This window comes from Canis lupus, chromosome 2, assembly GCF_003254725.2.
Source record: "Canis lupus dingo isolate Sandy chromosome 2, ASM325472v2, whole genome shotgun sequence".
Classification (NCBI taxonomy): domain Eukaryota; kingdom Metazoa; phylum Chordata; class Mammalia; order Carnivora; family Canidae; genus Canis; species Canis lupus.
The window spans coordinates 21,072,116-21,095,932 of record NC_064244.1 but is presented as its reverse complement, the minus strand read 5'-3'; the positions used below and the strand labels follow the sequence as shown (position 1 = coordinate 21,095,932).

The 23,817-nt window shown below is 42.6% G+C and overlaps 1 protein-coding gene across 9 annotated transcripts in view; it reads right to left on the bottom strand.

Moving 5' to 3' along the window:
• The window catches only part of FRMD4A (FERM domain containing 4A), a 751,487-nt gene that overhangs the window by 315,831 nt on the left and 411,839 nt on the right, over nt 1-23,817 (bottom strand). Inside the window, exon 1 of one of the 9 annotated variants that reach the window (XM_035713666.2) lies at nt 3,105-3,372. The exons of 7 other annotated variants lie outside the window; for them this stretch is intronic. In XM_035713666.2, the coding sequence (XP_035569559.2) occupies nt 3,105-3,371 (267 nt within the window). In that variant the 5' untranslated portion in view covers nt 3,372. Of the gene's footprint in view, nt 1-3,104; nt 3,373-23,817 lie in introns of those variants that run through there. One more of the 9 variants, XM_025445048.3, reaches the window with a different exon arrangement.

Sequence of the window (23,817 nt, the reverse complement as noted above, 5' to 3'; positions counted from 1 at the left end):
CTCAGTTTTGGGAACCCTGTGACTGCAAACCCTACCCTTTCCACCCCACTTTGCTGCTTTAGGTAACACCTAAATTGTCTTCATTTCTTGTTTTGTAGCTAAATGAGTGCCCTGTTACATCATTACTGTTTTGTTTATGTAAACCCGTATCCCTAACTTCTCCTGTCTTACCAAGCAAAGTATTTTATATTTTGTTGTTTCCCTTACCTTGCCTAACTCTGTGATGGGCTCGTGGCAGTCTGAAAATATGAACAAGAACTGAGTCTGGTCTCACAGCCTGAGTGTTTCTGAAATCAGGATTTGATAAAGGTCTAGATAGCATAGTTAAAAAGGTCTGTATCTTTTCTTTTTCTTTTTCTTTTTTTTTTTAAGATTCTATTTATTTATTCATGAGAGAGGCAAAGACACAGGCAGAAGGAGAAGCAGACTCCCCACCGGGAGCCCGGTGTGGGACTTGATCCCTGGACCCCAGGATCACTACCTGAACCAAAGGCAGACACTCAACTGATGAGCAACCCAGGCATCCAAAAAAAAGTGCATTTCTTTTCTTTCAACTCAACTGGCAGTTAGAAAACAGGAGCCACATGCACTCCTGGATGCCTGAGGGCACACAACCAGCCCTAGAAATCATTAGCTATTCCTCTTGGTCAAGAGTCTTCTATATACCCTTTCATGAGAAGTCCTGGTGACAAGCTGGTTACAGCCCTTTGCTCAGGGACAGGCTGCCGTGTGGAAGCTCCCCCAGGGACCAACGGTGATGAAGCAGGACAGAAGATACTGGGTCCTTGGACATGGGTCCTGCTCTGTGGTTGACTATATGTCCCTGAACAGAAGATTAAAGATGAACACTACCTCCCTTGCCTTGGCTTCTCTCTTCCTACAGGACAAGGGTGATAACCCCCATTCCCTATGTCTCACCAGCAACTCAGGATCATAATATGAATTAACGAATAAAAAAATTCATTGGAGTAAAGACAGTATGGACATGAGACCTGAAGATCATTATATATTGTGAGACAATGGAAATCACCCTGAATGGCTGCTGATGTCACTGGAAAAGGTGCTGTTGCTTTTAATTCAGGGAGTTCCAAGAAAAGAGTGCTGGTTCTCAGTTCCTGCCCTTAAAGCAGTTGCCACATCTCACCTTTCGCGTCCTCCTTTTACACAAATGTTTGACTCTGATTCTGAAAATTGTCATCAAGTCGGCAACAGTATAAAATGCCCAGTTGGAATTGACACTTTCATCATAGGTTCCAATTAGTGTCATCCTCCCTTACAGTGGAGGGTGAGATGGGCGGCTCATAAGGAATGCAGGGGTGCTCTTCCTGTGAGCCATGGTGTCCCGGCCATATCGTTTCACCTCGAAAAACCGAGATGAATGGGATGTCTGGTGCTTCTCCTAAGAGGCCAGCAGCTTGCAGATCTAAGACCCGTGCAACACTGGTGTGTGTGCCCACGGGCAGAAAATAAGTCTGTGTGTTTTGAATGTAAGTATATGCCAGCACATGCGACAATGTTTTATGTATGACGCTGTAGACTGTCAGTCTTTCTTAAATTGGTAAGCAATGAATAAAAGAAATGGTAACTGCATACATCTGGATTTATTAAAAGCCCACAATCTATCAAACATCCATCTGGAGATTCTCATGGTTAAATAAAGGTTACTATGGATTTTTTTTTTTGTGCCTATGCCCAGATAACTCTCCCCTTAGTATTGCCAGGTTCCACAACCCCAATGCATATAATTCATGTTTCTAAATGACTAGTTGTGAACAGAACACATTCTATAAACTTAGTTCCCATAAAGGTCAAAATATTTTCAACAAAACCTAAAATCATATTCAACATAAGCCTTTTAACATTTGCCGTAACTGTCAGTCCCATGCTCTAAAGCTATTGGATAGGAGGGAGCATGTGATGGGCACTTACTGCAGATTAGTTGATGGCTCTGATATTGAGCACAAGAGATATGTCTCAAAGACCTACATAGGAAGTGGAGCTTTTTTTTTTTTTTTTTCTTCCCATCAGTACTCAGATGGCAGAAAGAATGTCACTCATCACCAGTCAGGAAATCATGCCCACCTGGATTCTAGACAGACCCTCATGTTTTAAACCTTCAACTGTGCTTTCCTTAAATTTAAAAATCACCGAGTAGTCAGTTTACCAACCAGAAAAAGTTATTCAAATTCAACCCCATTCCCCTTAAGAAGATGCAGCAGGTTGCTTATCTGTCAAGACAGCTTTTGGTGAAGCTATTTGCCTTTATGGCTATTGGAGCACACCTTCAACTACGATGTCTAAGTAGATTCCGCAGCTCACAGAGGGGACTGTCATGATTCAAACAGGGGCTTCTGGGTTTCTGAGACCTGCAAAGCATTCCACCCCAGTGGGGGTGTAGGCATTTTGTCCCTACATGAATGAGCCCAACATCCCAGGGAGGCAGCTAGCTCTGCATCCCCAAAAGTGCATTAGTCACTCCACGGAAAGACAAACCCTTGTTATTTTACAGGATCATCTCTGCCTAAGGTTACCGCAAAGTAAGCATGTTTCAAAAATTAACAGAGTAATTTTGAGCCAAAATCTGTAGTAGTAAAAAAAAAAAAAAATTCCAAAATGATCACAAGGTATGTGAAACAGCAACAACACAACAGGGGGATCTTGGGGGCATCATTTAAACCCACCAGGCATCAAAGCTCCTTAACATCGTCAGCGCCTTCTTTGAAGACACAGTCACCCCACAGAGGAAATTTGCAGCTGTGCTGCACGAATGCATCTGTTTGCAGCCCCTGCTTTTCTCTCCAGGCACTCACATCTTCCATCCCGATTCCCAAGCGCAGTCCCTACCCCAACCTCTCCCCTCCTAGCTCATCTCTCACAGCACCCCCACATGCGCAGCTGGCAAAAATTTGTTTCAAACATCTCATCATTACCCATTAAGAAGAAAAAAAATATACACATGACATAGTACTCTACTGTCCCAGGAATTCGCATTTTTCAGGAAAACAGGGCTCCCCGAAGGGATGCTACGTACAATGCAAACAAACATCTCCTTTCCTTTGGAGCAATCGCTCCATGCCAAACCAGCAGCCCGCCACGTCGCTTACCCTCTCCACGCTGCGTCTTCTCAGAGATCCATATGGAATTTTCAGTAAAAGTCTTTGAGATCTATTCGGAGCCACTGCAGCCTGAACCACCATGGTGTAGAGCCGCGTGTGTGCGTTCCTCTGTGTGTGTGTGTGTGTGTGTGTGTGTGCGTGCGCGCCCGTGTGTTCCCAGCAAAGTGCGAGACAAGGCTTCCTCAAAACTAAGTTATGGTCTCCTGGAGGTTTCCCAAATATCAAATAACTGAACGATTTTTTTCTTTGGACCATATGAGTCAAGATGTGGTTCCTGGGGGGGTGGGGGGAGGCGGGGGCAGGGGGATGGCTTTAGCCGCCCCTGGTCTGTCCCTGCCTGTCAGTCCCTCGGCTGAGACGGCATGTCCCAGAAGTTGGCAAGCGACGCCTCTGGGGAGAGTGATCCAGAAATGTCAACTTTGCTTCTCGTGGCTACAGACAGTAACCAGGTCAGTTGTCTACTCGGAGCTCTACCAGTCCTATTATTCATCACATCACATGACTCCAGAGCCCCTGGGCCGTACAGTAGGTCACATGCTCACCTTTTAAAAAAGACTATTTGGAATATCACCATCTGGTGCGGAGATTAATGTGAAACCCTGCATTCTGATTTCTCCCTCTTCCGAACACGGGAAAAATATTTGCAGACCAGTGACATCACGCACTGGGGACTGGGAGGGACCGCTGCTCATGGTCATAAATTACACGGGTGACCCTGAGCATCGGATGCACATATCTGGTTTTTCTCTCCCTCTTTCCAATGCATAGCAAATAAATGTAGGAGTGCAACTAATTATATATGTGAATGTAGTCCACAAAGATAGAGCGTGAGAGAAGGGGAAGAAAATGTTGGTGTCACATGGTTCAGATGCACCGAATATACCGGACAGACTCGCATTTGGCATCTCTTCATTTCAATGTTTGTGTTATAGAACATTTATTTTTACATGTGCCGGTAAACATGAAGAAGTTTTGCTTGATTTTGCAAGGCTCTGATGAGGACTAAGTTCAGATGCATCCATCACGTTTGCCTATTCTTTTCTAATAAATAGTATGTGATTCCACATCAGACAATCTTCTGAGGGATGGTACACGTGGTCTAAAATTTTAACTTTTCTATAATATCTTGTAATTGATATATTCCTCCCCTATGTCCTCTCCCCCTCTAATCTATTTCTATAGCAGAGAAAATTATATAAAGGAAAAACAAGGGGCTTCTAGAATCGGAGTTTTCTTCTTTTTCATGTTTGTAATGTATTTCTACATTCACTGCTCTGGGTTTTAGGAAGGGGATGCCATTTCCTTTGTAGTAATCGTGCTTTGGTGTTAGCCTGATATCACTTTTATGCTTTGGGATCCGGCTTTTATTTACTCTCTGCAGACCAGTTTATTGCAAACCGTGGAAAAGAAAGTTCTGTTTATTCAAAGACTCCAATAGGAAGTGGGATGGGGTGCGAGGGGAAGAAGTGGAGGTTTGCTCTGCTGGAAAATGAACCAGGAAAGCCTCTCGGAAGGGGGGTGCTGGTGGGGGCGGGGTGGGAAGGATGGAAACGTGGGCCTGGTCACTCAGTGCAGACACACATTAAGAGGCAGTTAAAGAAAGCATCAAGTTGATGTGGGAAATTCCAAATATACAACAATCGGGCTTTGTTCGTAATTGGTTCCATATGTGCATCGGGGGAGCCAGTGAGAGGGTGAGAGAGAAGGCCAGCAACAAGAGAGACGGGAAGTTGCTCAGCCTGACTTGCGGAGCGTCTCTGGCTAGGTGGCTGAGGTTTATATACCTTTTTTCCCTCTTTCTTGCTTCCTTTCTGCACTGCCTGGTTTCAAGCTATTTTGGGGTAGAAACAAATCTGGAATGATCCCCAACTATCTGGCCAAATGTGTCGAACTTCCTTGATACAATCCCACTTGACCACGTAGCAGTTTTGAACAAAGGACAGGCACATTTTCAAAATACTGATCTGTCGAGAGTCCTGGGGCTTCTTCCTTCCAGAGCAGTTTGAGAGGGGGCGCTGGACCAGATCAGCTGAGAAGTCAGTCTCTCTCCTGACCTGGGCCAGGGCAAAGCCCCTGGGAACTGAATTTATTTATATTAGACTAAATGCAACTTCCTGTTTCCCAGGGGTATTAAAGAGTGTTTCACTGAAGAGCTTAAGGCCTCATGGCATAGTTCAGATCATAAAGGACACTTTGATGAACTAAGTGCAAATAAAACAAAAACATATGCATTTGATTAAGGTTAAAATACATATAGAAGAGAATGTTAATGGAAACAAAAATAACCCTGAGTCAGACTCGCACACATTTAAGCCCCATATACTCTACCCCCCGGGAGGGTGAGGAGTGGGATCATTTCTCATATCAGCACCAGTGCCTTCTCCCAGCTAATGGGGAGGAGGAGGTTGGCTCTGGAGCCTTCCCCAGCCCCCACAGAGTAGCTGGCGGCCTCCTCTGACAGATCTGAAGGCTCTCTCAAAGGTCAGCTTGTCCAAAACTGTCCTTTTGATTGTTTTGCTGTGGGTGTTTAAGATTTACACATTTAAAATTAGTTATTGAGACTAAAGCATTTAATTTCAGAAGGCCATTGTTATAATACAAATGTGTTTCCCAGGAAGGGATATGCACTCATACCTTTGCAGATATGACCAGTTTAGGAGAGGTGAGAGAAACTAACGTTCACTGAGAACCTAGCAGTTGCCAGGCAGCGGGCTAGAAGGTGACCCAAGGCTATCTCAATGGCAGAAATGAGCTTCATGGTCCATATTTTACAGGTGGCTCAGAAAGGTTTAATAATTTGGCCAAGGTAACACAGCTAGAACTGTCAGATCTAAGATGAAACCCAGGTCAAGGTGTTTGATTTCAGGGCCTGACCTGGTCCATTATACTCTCACATGCTACAGAGGACTATATCAGATTACAGCAGGTTAGAAATCCAGAAAGGACATCTATCCATGAGACCTAACAGAGAAAAGGAAAAAGTCCCTGTCTTTGCAAGAGAGAGAATTTAAGTACAGGAAATGGCATCGGAAGGAGCAGTTCTAGAGTCTCTGAACTGCTGCTCTAATGTCCCCTGCTAAGAAGCATGAGTGACAGAAGAGAAAGAAGCCCACAGGAGCTGGGCAGGCAGCACAATCCCTGGCCTGAGGGGTAAAAGGAGGAGCCAGATTACTAAGTGACTAGGGCCAGGGCCACCTTGGAGAGGCTGGAACCCTGTGGACCCACTGGGTGAGACCCCATCACAGCCAGAGCCACGGGCCAAGGCCGAGTGCAGGGTGGTGGGGAGGGCCTCACTCCCCCCTTGTGACTCCCCTCCAGTCTCGGCATCCTCTGTGCACTGATGCCAGCCAGCTGACATGGACCCCTGGAAACAGCCGTAGGGGTGGGGGAGTGAGAGAGAAGGAAGGATGCTGAGGGTAAATGCCCAGGATCAGCACTGTGACCAGAGACGTAGGAAAAAAGGACAGGGAGATGGTGAATAAGGAGTAGCTAAAAGAAAACGGAAAAGCCTAAGGAGAAAACCCTCAGAACAGAGTATTACTTAGAGCCAGCACGTTTTTGCCAGGATGGTGGGCACTGAGGTTCCCCAGACACCCAGGGCACAGTGTAGTGGCCCATGGAACAGATGGGGTGCTTGCTGCGGGGATGCAGTGTGAGCGAGCCCCCGGGAGATGGGGTGCAGAAGACCCACCTCTGCTCTCCAGCCTTGGAAGCGGCTGCTTTTGATGGCGCTTAAAGCAGAGCATTTAAGGCTGGTGGAGCCTTTTGGTTTGTTGGTTTTGAACACCTCCTTCCCATCTCAGTAAACATGTACATTCAAACTCCGGAGTGAACATGCATAGGCATCTATTGAACCATATTTAGGAAAATCAATGGCTTGATACACCAGATGTATCAAATCAAATGGGTGTTCGTGGTCACGAATAGCAGGAGGTGGAAGAGGGGGTGGCAGGGGTAAGGACCCGGCAGAGAGAAAGCATTTGACAACAGCAGAGCTAGTGGGAGGCAGCCGCAGGACAGGGGAGAGGCTGCCTGCTGAGTGTGTGTGCAAGGGAGCCGCGGCTGTGGATGAGGCCAGGGACCATGCTGACGCATGCTCAGAAGCCAGGGGGAGAGTGTGGGGTGGGCATTCCTGATAGGATCCTGAGAACTGACACAGAAACGGGGACTGGTCAGTGCAACCTCTTGTCCACACTGTGCCTGGCCTACCAGCCTCAAGTGTTTGCCCCAACTGCAGCCCAGTGCCCGAAATGACCACTGGTGAGGCTCATCCCTTCAGCCCCCCGAAGTTCCTCGTGTATGCCTATCTCACCTCAGACCTGTAATCACTGGTATTAGGTAAACTGATCTGGATGGCTTTATTTTCTTCATTTGCCAGAGAGAAGGGACAACAGGACAGAGAGGTGTGGGCCAGGTTTTGGGGGTAACAGGTCACACAGTATAGAAGCTCCTGGCCAAAGGGCAGCCTGGGATCAAGGGCAAAGGGCAGGGAGCCAAGCAGTGTTGGGTGGGTGAGTTGAAGCACCCTTCTGGAAAATAAGGACAGAATCATTTTGAGAGATGTTACCCTTGTCTTTTCTTGTTCTTTCTTTGGTAAAAGGTGAAATATGGCTTATGTTAAGGACACAGACACAAAGCTGACAGTATAAATGCCTCTTCTAACATCCATCTCAAGGCATTATTTGTTGAAAATTTAGCATCATGTTAAAAGAGGACTCCTGGTTTCATTGGAGGCATCAATCATTCCCTCTTTTTCCACATCTGCATGAAGTGTGCAAAGGAAAGTCTGAGACCAGATTTGGGGTCCCGTGGTGACCTGGCCTTGCAGACCATCAGCAAAGGAGTCAGAAGAACAAGGACGGTGGGAGCCTGCTGCTCCTCCAAGCCCCGTTGACACCTCAGGCCCAGTGAGGAGCTCTAAGGAGCCTGTTGGGAGGGGTTCAGTGAGCTTTTTAGGGGAAATGGGCTGGCGGAAGTGTGGATGGCAGCCAAGGGAAGGGAAGAGTGGTGTATGGGAAGTAACTTCAATCCCATCATCTTGGGTCAGATGTGGGTGCCTTAGAGAGGTGGTCTTGGCCTGTCTTGGGTGCTCAGGGTGTTGTACAAAGGGCTAGGGAACCCAAGGAGAAAGGGGCCCGGGGTATGGGGCCCAGAGCAACAGGGGTTCTTAAATGACTGAGTGGAAGAAAGACCTCCCTTGTGCCAGGGGACTGCAGTGGGAAGGGAGCAGGGTCTTCAAAGAACCCATGAGGCACTCAGCTCCACTTGAACCAGAGCTGGGTTTAGACGCCATCAGTCCCATGGAGAAACCAGATGTGCTGCACGCAGCCTGGTGAGCAGGGCCCGTGAAGAAGGACATTGGAGATGGAACCCCTGACCCACGCCTGCCTTCCCCACGTACCCCTGAGCTGAGGGATGGAAGACAGGCTTTGAATGAAGTTTGCGGTGTTTAACTGTTGTCCTGTAAATGGGAGATGGGAAGATAAATGGGATGAGATTGGACCAGAGACACACATGAAGAACTCCTCAGCAATCTGGAACATTCCTGGAGTAGGGGTGAGGGAAGTTGGGAAGGGAAGCCCTGGATTTCTTTAAAGGCCCCATCACCGTTCCCATTAGCTCCTAACTCAGCTAACCTGGGTCATTCCTGTCCTGTTTTATCTAAGTAAGCTCTGACTGAGGTTATGCAAACAGAAATGCTGCCTGCATCCATAATTTTATATTTGAAAAGTAGCTGGAACTTAGGCCGAACATGAAACCCAATACCCCCAAGGGCAGGAGCAAAATACCAAGCAACACAGTTATCATCAGACCTCACGTGCCCAAGGTCTGCAAGATTATTTGCATTTCCCCCAGGCAGGATAGTTGAGGGTTCTCTTGGTTTTCACAGAAGTTTGCACTAACTGAGTGCGTTGTTGGCATTGTCCATCTTTTGATGGGCTTTCCCTCCTTTTATGGCATTTGGAAGAAACTGTAGGTATGACTGTAGCTAGGATGCATAGGCAGATAAAATTTTCCTTCCTTTCCCTCCTTCCCTCCCCCCTTCTTTCCTCCTTTCCTTCCTTCAGTCCTTCTTTCCTTCCTTTCTCCCTTCTTTTCTTCCTTCCTCTCTCAAGCTTCTCTTGTCTACTTGGGTGACATTCTGGGCTTTATTTAATAGTTTTCCTCCATGACCAGCCAGGCAAAGAAAATAAAAGATGTTGGAACTGAATTCTTCAACTTGACTCCTAATTATTGTTGCTGGTAGAGGTCTGGTGGACTGAGATGAGTCGACTACTCCCGGATATTACATTGTCTGTGCTCTACTTGTATGCCATACCAAGCTCTGTTCTATGGGCCTTGCCTTTGTCTAAACCGATTTTTAAAATATCCTTTTAAAAAAATCCTTTTATTACACTGCACGATCCATTCAATAGTTATTTAATTCAGTGTCTAATAGAATAATGGTAACCCCCTGACATGGTGCAGTGTGTTGCAGACACTATTCTAAAAAGGCTTTTTAATATATTAATTCTTTAATTCTCATAACACCTTATCAAATAGGCATATCCCTTTTCCCTCGAGGAAGATGGAGACACTGAGGCACGGAGAAATGATGTAATCTGCCCAGGGTCACACTGTGAGAGACTTTGGTGTCCATTAACTGCTGGACTCTGCTAGATGGCTACTATGTATCTGGTGCTGGGCCACGAATTGAGGATATAAGGGAATTTCTGCTTTTTGGAAGGGTTTGTTTTTGTTCCTCCAACTTATTTCATCGTGGGATAAGGTATCTGTAGTAAAGCACAAGAACCTTATACCTGATTTATACCTGGAAAGTTCCTGAACAACTACCCAACAGGATGAAATGAAATTTGTCAAAGTTCTTTGTAAATGGTACACACACACATACACACACACTCATTTCTGCACACTCTTTTCCTATTGTTGCCCCAGCATAAGAGCCTTCCTGGATTTCACCATCCATCTCTCTGCCTCTTCATACATATTCTCCCATAACATCCATCTGCATTCCTTAAAGGTCATCCAACTTAGCCACACCCACCCGGTGGTAAAGAGGCTTCTTCTTGGACCTTTGAAATCACTCTGTTCAGTAATGTCATTGGAGTAACCAGGAGTAGAGAATTAGCCCAGAATAAGACCCCCATCCCCATCAACTCAACAATACACATCCCACTACCAAGGAAACCAGACCTTACATTCTTCCAGGGTAAGGAAAAAAATACAACATTTGGGGCATGGAAACCTCATGTGTTAATCGGGCACCCCAGAACCTCATTCAATCTTTATGGCAATGATCAAGCTGTAGAGAATGTCAGGTATAAAATATTAATGGCCCGTGTGGAGGATTGGTCTATATTGTCTTAGGATTCCTTACTTCACGGACTTCAAAATCCAGCTCATCAGCATGCTGGCAGGATTATTCAACTCTTTACCCAGAGAAGGAGGGAATGGGTAGAGATCCTGCTTGCAAGCAACAGACAGATTTTATTTTCCATATGAGGGTCCTTCACATCTGCCCTGGATGTGATTTGCCCCCATCAGAGCTCCACTTGCCCTGCCCAGAGTCAGGCTAAGTCAGCCAATCAATGGCTGCAGCGTAGGATAATGGCTATTCTGCATGGTGGTAATGGCTTATTGCACGTGCTATTAGAAGTGATGTCATGTCCAGGTCTTGAGGAATCGATAAGATTGCCAGGATGCCTGTGTGATTAATCAGGTAATAAGCTGACCTGTGTGGGGCTAGCTGTGTAGATTGGCTTTCGAGACCATTTTGCAAAGCTCTCTTTCATGGGCTATCCATCCATGTGGATGGATTTTGATAACTAGCATTGATTTGCCAATTTTATGAAGTGCAGTTTGCACAGGGTAAACTGTGTAATTGCACCCAGAATGGCAAAATAAATAAGGTTCTTATCTATGGTATTGACGACCTAGGATTAGCTGAATATATATATAGTACACCTCCAAACAAAGTCAATGGATGTTGACTTTTGATTTTTACTAGGCTCAGCTCTCAAATTTCAGGTGTCTTAGATAAGCATTGGGTGGCAAATGATCAACTTTTAAATCTGCTTCTAATTTCCATGCTTCCTTTTTCCAGGGGGAGAGGTTTTAATGTAATTTCCTTCAATAGGAGAATGATTGTCTTGGTTTAAGTAATCCCTCCGGTGCTGCAAAAGAGGGTGGCTTTCTTTGGGGCCATCAGATTGCTTTCTGTCCTGTGCCCAGGATCATGTCACTCCCAGGGGCAAGTGCCCATTAGCCCAGGGGTCTCTGGGATAAGTCATGTGGCCTGTATTTTCCTGAGGTGAGGAAGGAAAGCACTTGATCTGTTAAAAAGATAAGTACTGAAAAATCTCACATCATGGGAATACGGTTTATCTTGAGTGTGCCTTAGAGGACTCCCGACATCCCATAAGTCAAAATGAGAAAGGGTCACCCATCAAATTGTAATCCATGGGTGACCCAATGAGACACCACCTCTCACCAGTGAGAATGGTGAAAATTAACAAGACAGGAAATAACAAATGTTGGAGAGGATGTGGAGAAAAGGGAACCCTCTTGCACTGTTGGTGGGAAAATGAACTGGTACAGCCACTCTGGAAAACTGTGTGAAGGTTCCTCAAAGAGTTAAAAATAGAGTTACTCTATGACCCAGCAATTGCACTGCTGGAGATTTACCCCAAAGATACAGATGCAGTGAAAAGCCTGGACACCTGCACCTCAATGTTTATAGCAGCAATGTTCACAATAGCCAAACTATGGAAGGAGCTTCAATGTCCATCGAAAGACAAATGGATAAAGAAGATGTGGTCTATGTATACAATGGAATATTACTCAGGCATTAGAAATGACGAACACCCAACATTTACTTCTACATGGATGGAACTTGAGGGTATTATGCTAAGTGAAGTAAGTCAATCAGAGAAGGACAATCATTATATTGTTTCACTCATATGGAGAATATAAGAAATAGTGAAAGAGATTGAAGGGGAAAGGAGAGAAAATGAGTGGGAAAAATTAGAGAGGGTGACAAAACATGAAAGACTCCTAATTTTGGGAAACAAACAAGGGGTAGTGGAAGGGGTGGTGGGCGGGAGGATGGGGTGGTTGGGTGATAGGCATTGAGTGGGCACATGACAGGATGAGCACTGGGTGTTATACTATATGTTGGCAAATTGAACTTCAACAAATATATATATATATATATATATATATATATATATATATATGAGAGAGAGAGAGAGAGAGAAAGGGTCATCTAGTAGAAGATCAAGCCAGAATGGGCAAAATATGCACAATGGACACATACTGAGATGTAAATGAGGATGCTTAGGGGACTGTTACTGTCTGCATGGGGTACTCCACTCCATTTGAATTTTTTAAAAAAGACTTTATTTATTTATTCATGAGAGACAGAGAGAGAGAGAGAGAGGCAGAGACATAGGCAGTGGAAGAAGCAGTCTCCTTGAGGGGAGTCCAATGTGGAACTCCATCCTGGGACTCCCAGACCACGTCTTGAGCTGAATCAACCACTGAGCCACCCAGGCATCCCCACTCTGTTTGAATTTTAAACTTTAAGTATGAATGCAGATAATAGACTTGTTGAGAAAATTAAGTGAGACAGTGGAATCACATGTGTAGGAATAAAGGCAGTAAGAAATGCCATTAGAGCCAGATTCTGACATGTATACTACAGAAAAATATATTTTAGGCCTTATTCTGTGAGCAACAGGGAATCATTACAAGTCACTTTTTGCAAGGAAGTGATAGCATCTAACCTGAATTTTTTGAGCTTGAGTAATAAAGGCTGAGTGTTAGAATGGAGAACCCAGGTGTATCAGAAGCCAGGAGAGCAGCTGCAAGGTTACTGCAATTGTCCAAATGAGAGGTGATTATGCCCAGAGCTGGGGCAGTGGTGAAAGGCTGGATATAAGATGTTGGGGAACAGTAAATGGTAGAGGGAGGTGTACAGTGATCCTCTATCATGAGTAGAGAAGGATGGTCCTATTAGCCAAGTACCCAGGAGGAAGGGCAGGTTCGGGGAGAGGATAATGAGTACCTCTGGACATACAGAGCTCCCAGGGCCCAAACATTTTGACCTGGAACTTAAGAGGGGAGTCAAGTCTGGAAATGGAGCTTTGGATTTCAACCACAGACAAGTAACCACTAGTCAAGTTACTAGTTAAGTGTGAAGGCAGACATTCAAGAAAGCAAAAATTTATTTCTCATGCAATTCTTCTCCGGAGTTTACTGGAAGAGTCTCCAGTAAAAGAAAGTTAAACCTACAAAGGGGGGGGGGGGGCTGGGGGATTTGAATTCTAAGAAAAAGAGAATGAATCCTAAGAGAGCTGAAAAGACAGTTCTCAGAATTAAGAAGAGAGGAGCCCCAAGGACACAGTCATGCAAGGGACTTGGAGAGGAGCTGGCCCAGGAGATGTAGGAGCCGGGAGGGAGCCAGGAAGGAAGGAGTCTCAATAACTGGGGGGAAAAATGCATGGATTGAGTATCTAATGAGTGTGCCAAATTGAGAGGAGATACAAAGCTCTACTAAAGTTCTTAGAAAAAAATGATTGATAGGTACACAGAATATCAAGCCCACAATGAAACCAGGCAATTACTACCACCTGGAAAAACATAAGGTTGTAAAATCCAGGATATGCAATCATAATATACACCATTTCTCCACTATAAACAGTATATTGCTAGTCATAATAAAACTGAATTTTGATTTAAACTGTGATATAGATATACTGGTAAAGATAGAGGGAGAGAGATAAGTGAGCCCTTATAGCAATGTGGAGTAAGGCTTTAAGTAAGTCAGAGCCTCAGCTTTTAAGGGAGGTCCCTGGGGAGAGGACGCAGCTCAGGAGAAAGGGTTGGAAGCCTGGCATTTTTCTTTAGAAGCCTTGTAGCACTCTTCAGCTTTCCAGTGTTATGAACATTGCCTTGGACATGTACTATTTTGCTAAAAATGAGAACTGTAAACAGCAACAGAGCCAGCAGACAAGGGCTGGGAGCAGTGTGTGGCGTTCAAGGGTCACTGGTGGCCTTGAGAAAGGTGCACAGCGTGCTGACAACAGAAGCCAGACCGCAGGAGGGAGAGTTGGAGCCGCTGGGCCTCATTCTGAGTGGGCAGATTTGAGTCTAGATATGGGGTCATTCAATCTGACAGGTAATGTTTCAGGAGCCCTGCTTGATTTTCTCCGTTTTCCTTTCCTTCAGTGTATGTTTCAGGGCTCTTAGTCTATGGATCTGCTATTGAAAAGCCTCTAAGCTATACCTGGAAAGGAAGAACTTTAAATCCTTTGAAACAAGAGGAGGACAAAAGGAAGCAGGCCAAATACATCAGCAAGGACATTGCCGACAATTCTGGATAGTTCTGAAGAGCCATTCATGTACTTTCGGCTGGATCTTCTGTGCTCTTCACTTTGGTGTGATATAGTGTGTGTGCTTGCATGAATACACGCATGTACACACATATGTGTGTTATTTGCTCTCATGAACCCAGTGGCATTGCAGTGGCTACAGCAGCCCCAGAGTGGTGACAACTAATTATGAAACACCAGGTCTGATATGTTCCTTTTATCGCATCTTGCAGAAGCCTTGCATTCCCGCAAAATCCCCCAGTGGCCCTTGGTAATCCTGGAAAGGAAGTGTCAATCTGGAAACAGCTGTTCTTGAGATAGTGGGTTGACATCCTAATGAGCATGCTATGAGCAACAGAGGAAACCCAAGGCTAATGGGACTGTGATGCAAATATTTTTTCTAGACAATTAGACTTCTACAAGAAAGCCTATATTCTCTAGCAAGGCTGAGAGGAGTCATTGACCTATAGATGTCAAGTCCCCTAGCCCTGTGGGATGTTGGACATTTTCCTTGGCTCTCTCCTGGGAGGTGGCTCTGGCAAGGGAGTCCAAAGTCACTTTGCTCAGAAGCTCCGCCAGGGAAACCCAGCTAGAGAGCAGAAGAAGCCAAGTACAGGTGTGTCCCCAGGGCTCCATGCCCGTGTAGGCTGCAGAGCTCAGGACCAGGTAGCTTCTGCATTTTGGGAGCAGGCAGGAGGAATGGCCCCAGATTGATGAAGTGAATGCTGTGCTTTGGCAGAACCAAAACCTCTGCTAATTCCAAGGAGAAGGTTGAGTAGGAGTAGAGAGAGAGAATGCTTAGGGGTAGAGAAACAGAAAGTGACTTATTGCAGTTCAGGGGTTGAAACAGATGCCTTTTCTAGGGGAAGGCAAATGGAAAACGAGGACTAACTCATGACTACCTCCTTTGCAACAGGCATGGCCCTGGGCAGTTGCTCTAAATTACCTCTTTTAGATCTTCACTATGATCCTGTAAGCTGGGTAGCATTAGCTACACTTTATTGATAAGGAAATCAAAGCTCAGAGAGATTAAATGCTTGCTGAGAGTCATGCAAGTCAGACGTTGTGCTGAACTGGGATGGAGACCCAAGCCCATGTGACTTTAAAGCCCATTTTCAATATTCTTTAGGGATGTGCACATGGAAACACATCAGAGCATTCTGTCCTCAACAAAGCCTGCCCTCAGAGGAAACTATTTTATGAAAGCCTAAACAATGGGGAAGGGAAGCCTTTCTGGGGAGTGTCCCTGGGGGAGGGAAATACTCAACCTCAGCTGGTTCTACCTTTCCTTGTGGGGGAAGGGAAATGCCAATTCCATCCCCTCCACCTATCCTGTCTCACCTCAGGGAGAAAAGCACCCTGAGAAACTCTGGTGTAGTTCATATCCTAAGGGCACAGATTCACCAAAAGCTCAAGAACTAGCATACGACTATACAATGCCTTTCCTCCTCCCATACCTTACTACCACATTCCTAAAGGCCTATTTCCCATAGTTCCTTTCATACAGTACATCATGTCTACTTTGAAATTACAAGGCATAATAAGAGGCAAAAAACACAGTTTGAGGAAACTGAACAAGCATCAGAATGAGTAAGACATGGCAGGATTGTTGGAATTATTAGACCAGGAACTAAAAACTTAACTAAGAGTTATATCCTAAGAGATTTAATGGAAAACGTTGGCAATATGGAAGAACAGATAGATGAATAAGGTAAACAGAGAGATGGAAATTCTAAGGATCAAAAAGAAACTCTAGAGATCAAGAATTGTAAGAGAAGAGTGCCTTGACATGTTTATTAGTAGACTGGACACAGATGAAGAAAGAATTTCTGAGCTTGATGACATGCCAATAGAAACTCCTAAAATTGAAAAGGAAAAGGAAAAAAAGACTGAAAAAAACAAAATAGAATACCCAAGTACTGCAAGACAACTATAAAATGTATAAATATGCATAATGGGAATAGAAGGAGAAGAAAGGAACAGGAGCAATATTTGAAGAAAAAGTGACTGAAAATTTCCCCAAGTTTACTGTCAAGCACAAAACCACAGATCCAGAAAGCTCAAAGAACACCAAACCAGATAAATGCCCCTCCCAAAACAAAAACAAAAACAATCCACAAAAATCCAAAACATAAAAACCCTCCATGATGCTTCTAGGCATATCATGGCAAACTTCAAAAGATGGAAGATAAAGAAAAAGTTTTGAAAGAAACAAGGGGAAAAAAAAACACCTTACCTATTATAAAGCAAAGGTAAGAATTATATTCAGTTTTCCCTCAGAAGCAAGTAGAAGGTACAGTGAAATATTTTTTTTAAAGTACACCAACCTGGGATTCTGTATGCTGGGAAATTATCCTTCAAAATTGAAGGAAAAATAAAGATTTTATCAGACAAAAGAAAATTAAGGAAATTTGTTGCCAGGAGACCTGCCATGTGAGAAATGTTAAAACGAGTTCTTCAGAGAAAAGGAAAATTATATAGACTGGAAATTTGGATCTATGTAAAGAAAGGAAGAACATCAGAGAATGAATAAATGATAATAAAATAAAATTTTACTTATTCCTTTTTTAAAAGATTTTATTTATGTATTCATGAGAGGCACAGAGAGAAAGGGAGGCAGAGACATGGGCAGAGGGAGAAGCAGGCTCCTCACAGGGAGCCCGATGTGGGACTCGATCCTGGGTCTCTAGGGTCACGCCCTGGGCTGAAGGCAGTGCTAAACCGCTAAGCCACCGGGCCACCCAATTTTACTCATTCTTAAGTGATGTAACAGTTAATAGTTTGTTCAAATTAGTAATAGTAACAATGTATTTGATTATGTATGTTCATGTACATATACATATACATACATGTATATGTAAGTATATATTAAGTATAAGTGTAAAAAAATGACAACAATGATACAGGGAACAGAGGGGAGGAAGAATTAGGAATATTTTGTGAGATAAGGTACTTGCACTTCCTATATGAGGTGGTATAGTGTTATTTGAAAGTGGACTTGGATTAGTTGTGAATGTATATTACAAACTCTAGAGAAACCACTAAAAAAGTAAAAAAAAATGTATAATTAATATACTAAGAAAGGAGAGATAATGGAATTATATAAAAGTACTCAATGAAAATCACAAAAGACAGAAAAGTGTAGAAGACAAATTAAGAACAGAGAACAAAGATAGCAAATAGGACATAGTAACAACTATAGTAAATGTTAATGTAACAATATCAACGGTCACTTTAAATGTCAATGATCTAAATAAACTATTAAAAGACAGAGATTGTCAGAGTGGATGAAAACACAGGACCCAACTATAGGTTTTCTATAAGAAATCCACAGACACATATAGATAGAAAGCAAAGAGATGGAGAAAGATATACCGTGGTAACAACACTAGTCAAAAGAAAGTGGGAGTAGCTATATTAATTTCAGACTCAGAAGACTTCAAGTAAAAGTACCAGGAATAAATCAGGCATTAAATAATGATAAATGGGTCAATTCTCTAAGAAGACATAACAATTCTTAACATATATGCCCCTAATAACAGAGTGTCAAAATATGTGAAGCAAAAACTGATTGAACTGCAAGAAGAAAAAGATAAATCCACTATTATAGGTGGACATGTCAATACCTCATTATCAGAAATGGATAGATCTAGCATGTATAAATTCAGTAAGGATATAGTTGAACTCCAAAACACCATCAATCAACTGGATAAGATATATGTCTATAGACTATTTCTCCCAACAACAGCAGAATACACATTCCTCTGAAGTTCATGTGGACCATTCACCAAGATAAGCCATTTTCTTGGACATAAAACACACTTTAGCAAATGTAAAAGATTAAAAAATCATACAATGTCTTCTCTCAGACCACAATGGAATTAAACTAGAAATCAATAACAAAAAGGAGGGCAGCCCGGGTGGCTTAGGTTTAGCGCCGCCTTCAGCCCAGGGCCTGATCCTGAAGACCGAGGATTGAGTCCCATGTCAGGCTCCCTGCATGGAGCCTGCTTCTCCCTCTGCCTGTGTCTCTGCGCCCCCCCCCCTCTCTGTGTGTGTGTGTGTGTCTCTCATGAATAAATAAATAAATAAAGTCTTAAAAAAAACAAAAAAGATACATAATATTTGGATATTAAACATTATAGTTCTATATAACACAGAGATCAAAGAAAAAAATCTAAAGAGAGGGGATCCCTGGGTGGCTCAGCGGTTTAGTGCCTGCTTTCGGCCCAGGGCCTGATTCTAGAGTCCCGGGATTGAGTCCCACATCGGGCTCCCTTCATGGAGCTTGCTTCTCCCTCTGCCTGTGTCTCTGCCTCTCTCTCTCTGTATCTCTCATAGGTAAATAAATAAAATCTTAAAAAAAAAAAAAACTAAAAAAAAAAAGAAAAAATCTAAAGAGAAATTAAAAATTTTTGAACTAAATGAAACTGAAAATACAACTTATCAAGATTTATGGAGCACAGTGAAAAAAGTGCTTTGTGGGAAATTTATAGCATTGAATGCATAAATTAGAAAAGAAAGCAAGAAAGATCTAAAAATCAGTAATATAATAGCTTCCCATTAAGGAAAGTAGAAAAAAGAAGAGCAAATTAAATCTAAAGGAAATAGAAAAAAAAAAATTAGAGCAAAAATCAATAAAATTAAAAACAGGAAATCAATAGAGAAAATCAATCAAACCAAAAGCTGGTTCTTTGAAAAGATCAATAAAAGCAATAAGCATTTAGCCAGGATAAATTAAAAAAGAGAAGACACAAATTACTAACATCAGAAGTGAAAGAGGAGACATCCATTGAACATTAAAAGGATAATAAAGGAACAGTATGGACAACTCTGTGCCCACAGATTTGATAACCTAGATGAAATGGATCCATTCTTTGAAAAACACTCTTCCAAAACTCACACAAGAAGAAACAGAATCAATAACTGATAACCTTGCAAAATAGAAAGCACTAAGCCCAGATAGGTACACTAATAAATTCTATCAAACATTTATGGAAGGGGATCCTGGGTGGCTCAGTGGTTGACCATCTGCCTTTGGCTCAGGGCATGATCCTGGGGTCCTGGGATGGAGTCCCACATTGGGCTCCCTGCAGGGGGCCTGCTCCTCGCTCTGCTTATGTCTCTGCTTCTCTCTCTGTGTCTCTCATCAATAAATAAAGTTTAAAAAAATTTATGGAAGAAATTATATAAATCTTCTACAATATTTTCCAGAAGTTAGAAGCAAATATTTCTTAATTAGTTTTATGAGACCAGCATTACTCTAATATCAAAACCAGACAAACACCTTACTAGAAAACTACAGATTGACATATGTCATGAACACAGATTCAAGAATTCTCAACAAAATATTAGCAAATTGAGTGCAACAATGTATAAAAAGTATTATATACACCATGATCAACTGGGATTTATCCCAGGTATACAATGGTGCTTCAACATTAAAAATTAACTAATGTAACAAAAATGCAATGTATAAAATGCTAAAGAAGAAAAATTACATAATCATATCAATAGATGCAGAGAAAACATTTGACAAAATTCAACTTCTGTTCAGGACAAAATCTCTCAATGAACTAGGAATAGAGGGGGAGCTTTCCCAACTTGAGAAACAATACCCTCAAAAAGCCTTCAGCTAACACTGTACTTCATGGTGGGAAACTTGAAGTTTTCCCACTAAAATCAGGAACAGGGCAATGTCTTTCTCATCACTGCTTTTCAATATCATAAGTCCTACCTAGTGCAATAAGACAAGAAAAAGAAGTAAAATTGCAGACTGGGAAAGAACATAAAACATACAAAACTGTCTTTGTTCACAGATGATATGATTATTCATGAAGAAAAGCTGAAAGAAAAAATATTTCTGGAACTAATAAGTGATTATAGCAAGGTTACAGAATACAAGGTTAATATACAAAAGTTAATTGCTTTTTTATATACCAGCAATGAGCAAGTGGAACTGGAAATTAAAAATACGTTCCCATTTACATTAGCACTCTCCAAAGAGAAACATTTAGGTATAGTTCTAATAAAATATGTACAAAATGTATATGAGGAAAATGAGAAAACTTTGATGAAAGATACCAAAGAAGAACTAAATAATCAGAGAAATATTCCACGTCCACGGACAGGAAGACTTGATATTGTCTAAATGACAGGTTTCCCCAAATTGATCTATAGATTAACACAATCTCAATCAAAATCCCAGCAAGTTATTTTGCAGATATCAACAAACTGATTCTGAAATTTATATGGAGAGGCAAAAGATCCAGATTAATTGATTCAATATTGATGGGAAAAAAGTCGGAGAGCTGACACCATCCAACTTCAAGACTTACTAAAGCTACTTTAAGTAAGAGAGTATGGTATTGGTGCGAGAGTAGACAAATAGATCACTGAAACAGAATAGAGAGCCCAGAAATAGATCTACATAAATACAGTCATCTGATCTTTGGCAAAGGATCAAAGGTAGTACAATGGAGCAAAGACAATCTTTTCAACAAATGGTGCTGGAAAAACTGAACATTCACATGCAAAAAAAAAAAAAAAGAATGTAGACATGGACTTTATACCCTTTACAAATATTAACACAAAATGGGTTGCAGACTTAAGTGTAAACTACAAAACTATAAAACTCCTAGAAGATAGTATAGCTATCTTGGATAGCTTGGATATGGTGATATCTTTTAAGATATAACACCAAGGCAAGATCCATGAAAGAAATGATTGATAAGGTGGGCTTCACTGAAATGAAAAACTGCTTTGGAAAAAACTGCCAAGCGAATGAGAAGAGCCATAGACTGGGAGAAAATATTTGTAAAAGATATACCTGACAAATGGCTGATATCCCAGATATACAAAGAACTCAAAACCCAACAAGAAGTAAATAAACAACCAGATGAAGAAGTGAACAAATGACCTTAACAGACACCTCACCAAAGAAGATATATAGATGGAGAGCAGCCTGGGTGGCTCAGCAGTTTAGAGCTGCTGCCTTCAGCCCAGGGTGTGATCCTGGAGTCCTGGGATCGAGTCCCACATCAGGCTCCTTGCATGGAGCCTGCTTCTCCTTCTGCCTGTGTCTCTGCTTCTCTCTCTCTCTCTCTGTGTCTCTCATGAGTAAATAAATAAAATCTTAAAAAAATATATAGATGGAAAGTAAACATGTAGAGTTGTTGAACATCATAAATCATTAAGGAATTACAATTTAAGACAATAATGTGGTATCACTACACACTTGTTAGAATAGCCCAAATCCAAAACACTGAAAACACCAAATGACGGCAAGGATGTGGAGCAGCAGGAGCAGTGGTGGGAATGCAAAATGGCAATGACCAATTTGGAAAATAGTTTGGTGGTATCTTGCAAAACTAAACATCTACCATACAATCCAGCAATTGAGCTCCTTGGTATTTACTTAAAAAAATTGAAATCTATGTCCACACAAAAACCTGCACATAGACGTTTATAATCGTTTACTCATAATTGCTAAAGCATGGAAGCAACCAAGATGTTTTCAGTAGGCTAATGAATAAATAAACTTTGGCACATCTGAACAATGGCCTATTATCAAGCACTAAAAAGAAATATGAGCTATGAAGCTATGAAAAGACATGGAGGAAACTTACTTGCATATCATTAAATGAAAGAAACCAATCTGAAAGGGCTACATACTGTATAAGTCTAATTACATGGTGTTCTGGCAAAGGCAAAATAATAAAGGAGACAGTAAAAAGATCAGTGGTCGCTAGACATTAGAGAGGGGGAAGGATGAAGAGGTAGAGCACAGTGGATTTTTAGGGCAGTGAGACCATCTTATGTGATTCTATAACACAAATAGTGAACCCTAATGTAAACTACGGACTTTGAGTGATAATGATGTGTCGATATAGGCTCACTGATTACAGTAAATATATCATTCTAGTGTGGGATGTCCTTAGTGAGAGAGGCTGTGAGTGTGTGGGAACAGAAGTATATAGGAAATCTCTGTACTTTGCTCAATTTTGCTGTGAACCTCTAACTAGCCTAAAAATATATTTTTTAGTAATTAATAAAATAGAGTGTAAAGAGGTTGATCTGGAGATGATAAACTAGGATGAACTAGAGGAGAAATAGTGGATCCAGGAGAATAATGAGATAGTTGGTCCAAGTAGAGGGGTAACAAGGTCCTAAACTGGGGCGATGAAATTACCGGTTGTATTTACAGAAAAGGAGGGAAGTACGAGACTGCACTTTCCTCCAGGGGACAGTGTATCTGGAAGTTTCCAAACAAGATGATAATGGTAAAAGTATTGGAAAACAGTTGGGGGGGGGGGAGGGCGGAGGAGGGCAAATAAGGAGAGAAGAGGACTACATTAACGACTTTGTAGTATTTCTGTTTTTTTTTTTTTTTTTTGAAGATCTTATTTATTTATTCATGAGAGAGAGAGAGAGAGAGAGAGAGAGAGAGACAGGAAGAGGGAGAAGCAGGCTCCATGTAGGGAGCCCGAGGTGGGACTCGATCCCAGGTCTCCAGGATCAGGCCGTGGGCTGAAGGCGGCGCTAAACGGCTGAGCCACCAGGGCTGCCCAACTTTGTAGTATTTAAATAAAACAACTTCCTAATTATTTTTTCCCTGAGGTGACCAAGCACACACCAACCCTTTGGTATGCCACAGACTGCCCCTACCCAAGACCCTAAGCCACCTACCACCAGCCACCACCAAGGCAGACCATGGTGGTTGGCCAGAGGGTATCAGCTTTCAAAGAAACTTCCCATCCTGCTGCTCAATCTCTATACTTAAGGCTATAGTGATGTGGGCCATGAACCTTCCACCACTGGAAACATCACTCACCCTTCTTAACACATTCCTCCTGAAGGCAAAACTTCTTGACCCTCCGGTCAGAATGAATGTGAGGTACTGGGATCCTGCAAACAGCCTGGAAAGGGCGATCCCCTCTGGGAATCCTGCCAGTGTAATGTTGCCTCAACTAGATGACAGATTATAAATTAATAAAGAAAAAAAAAAAAAGCCCCAGACTCTAACGTCTGCCAAAACACACGATTCCCCATAAGGTTCCTGAAAGGGACTTAGTGATGTATAGTCAAAGAGCCAACCCCCTACAGCCTTTTCCAGATTCGAGACGCAGACGGGCTAGTCCTCCAAATGTACCACCGCCGCCTTTCCCAGGGGGGCGCCAGTTGTTGTTCTTGGAAGGAGAATACCTTTCTTTCAGCTGTATTACCCCCTGCATGCTTCACATAGTCTGTAGTTCCCTAAGCCCCCATCAATAATACAACACAGACAGACCAGCCACCAACAGAAAACCCCGAGAAGAGAGTAAGGATGA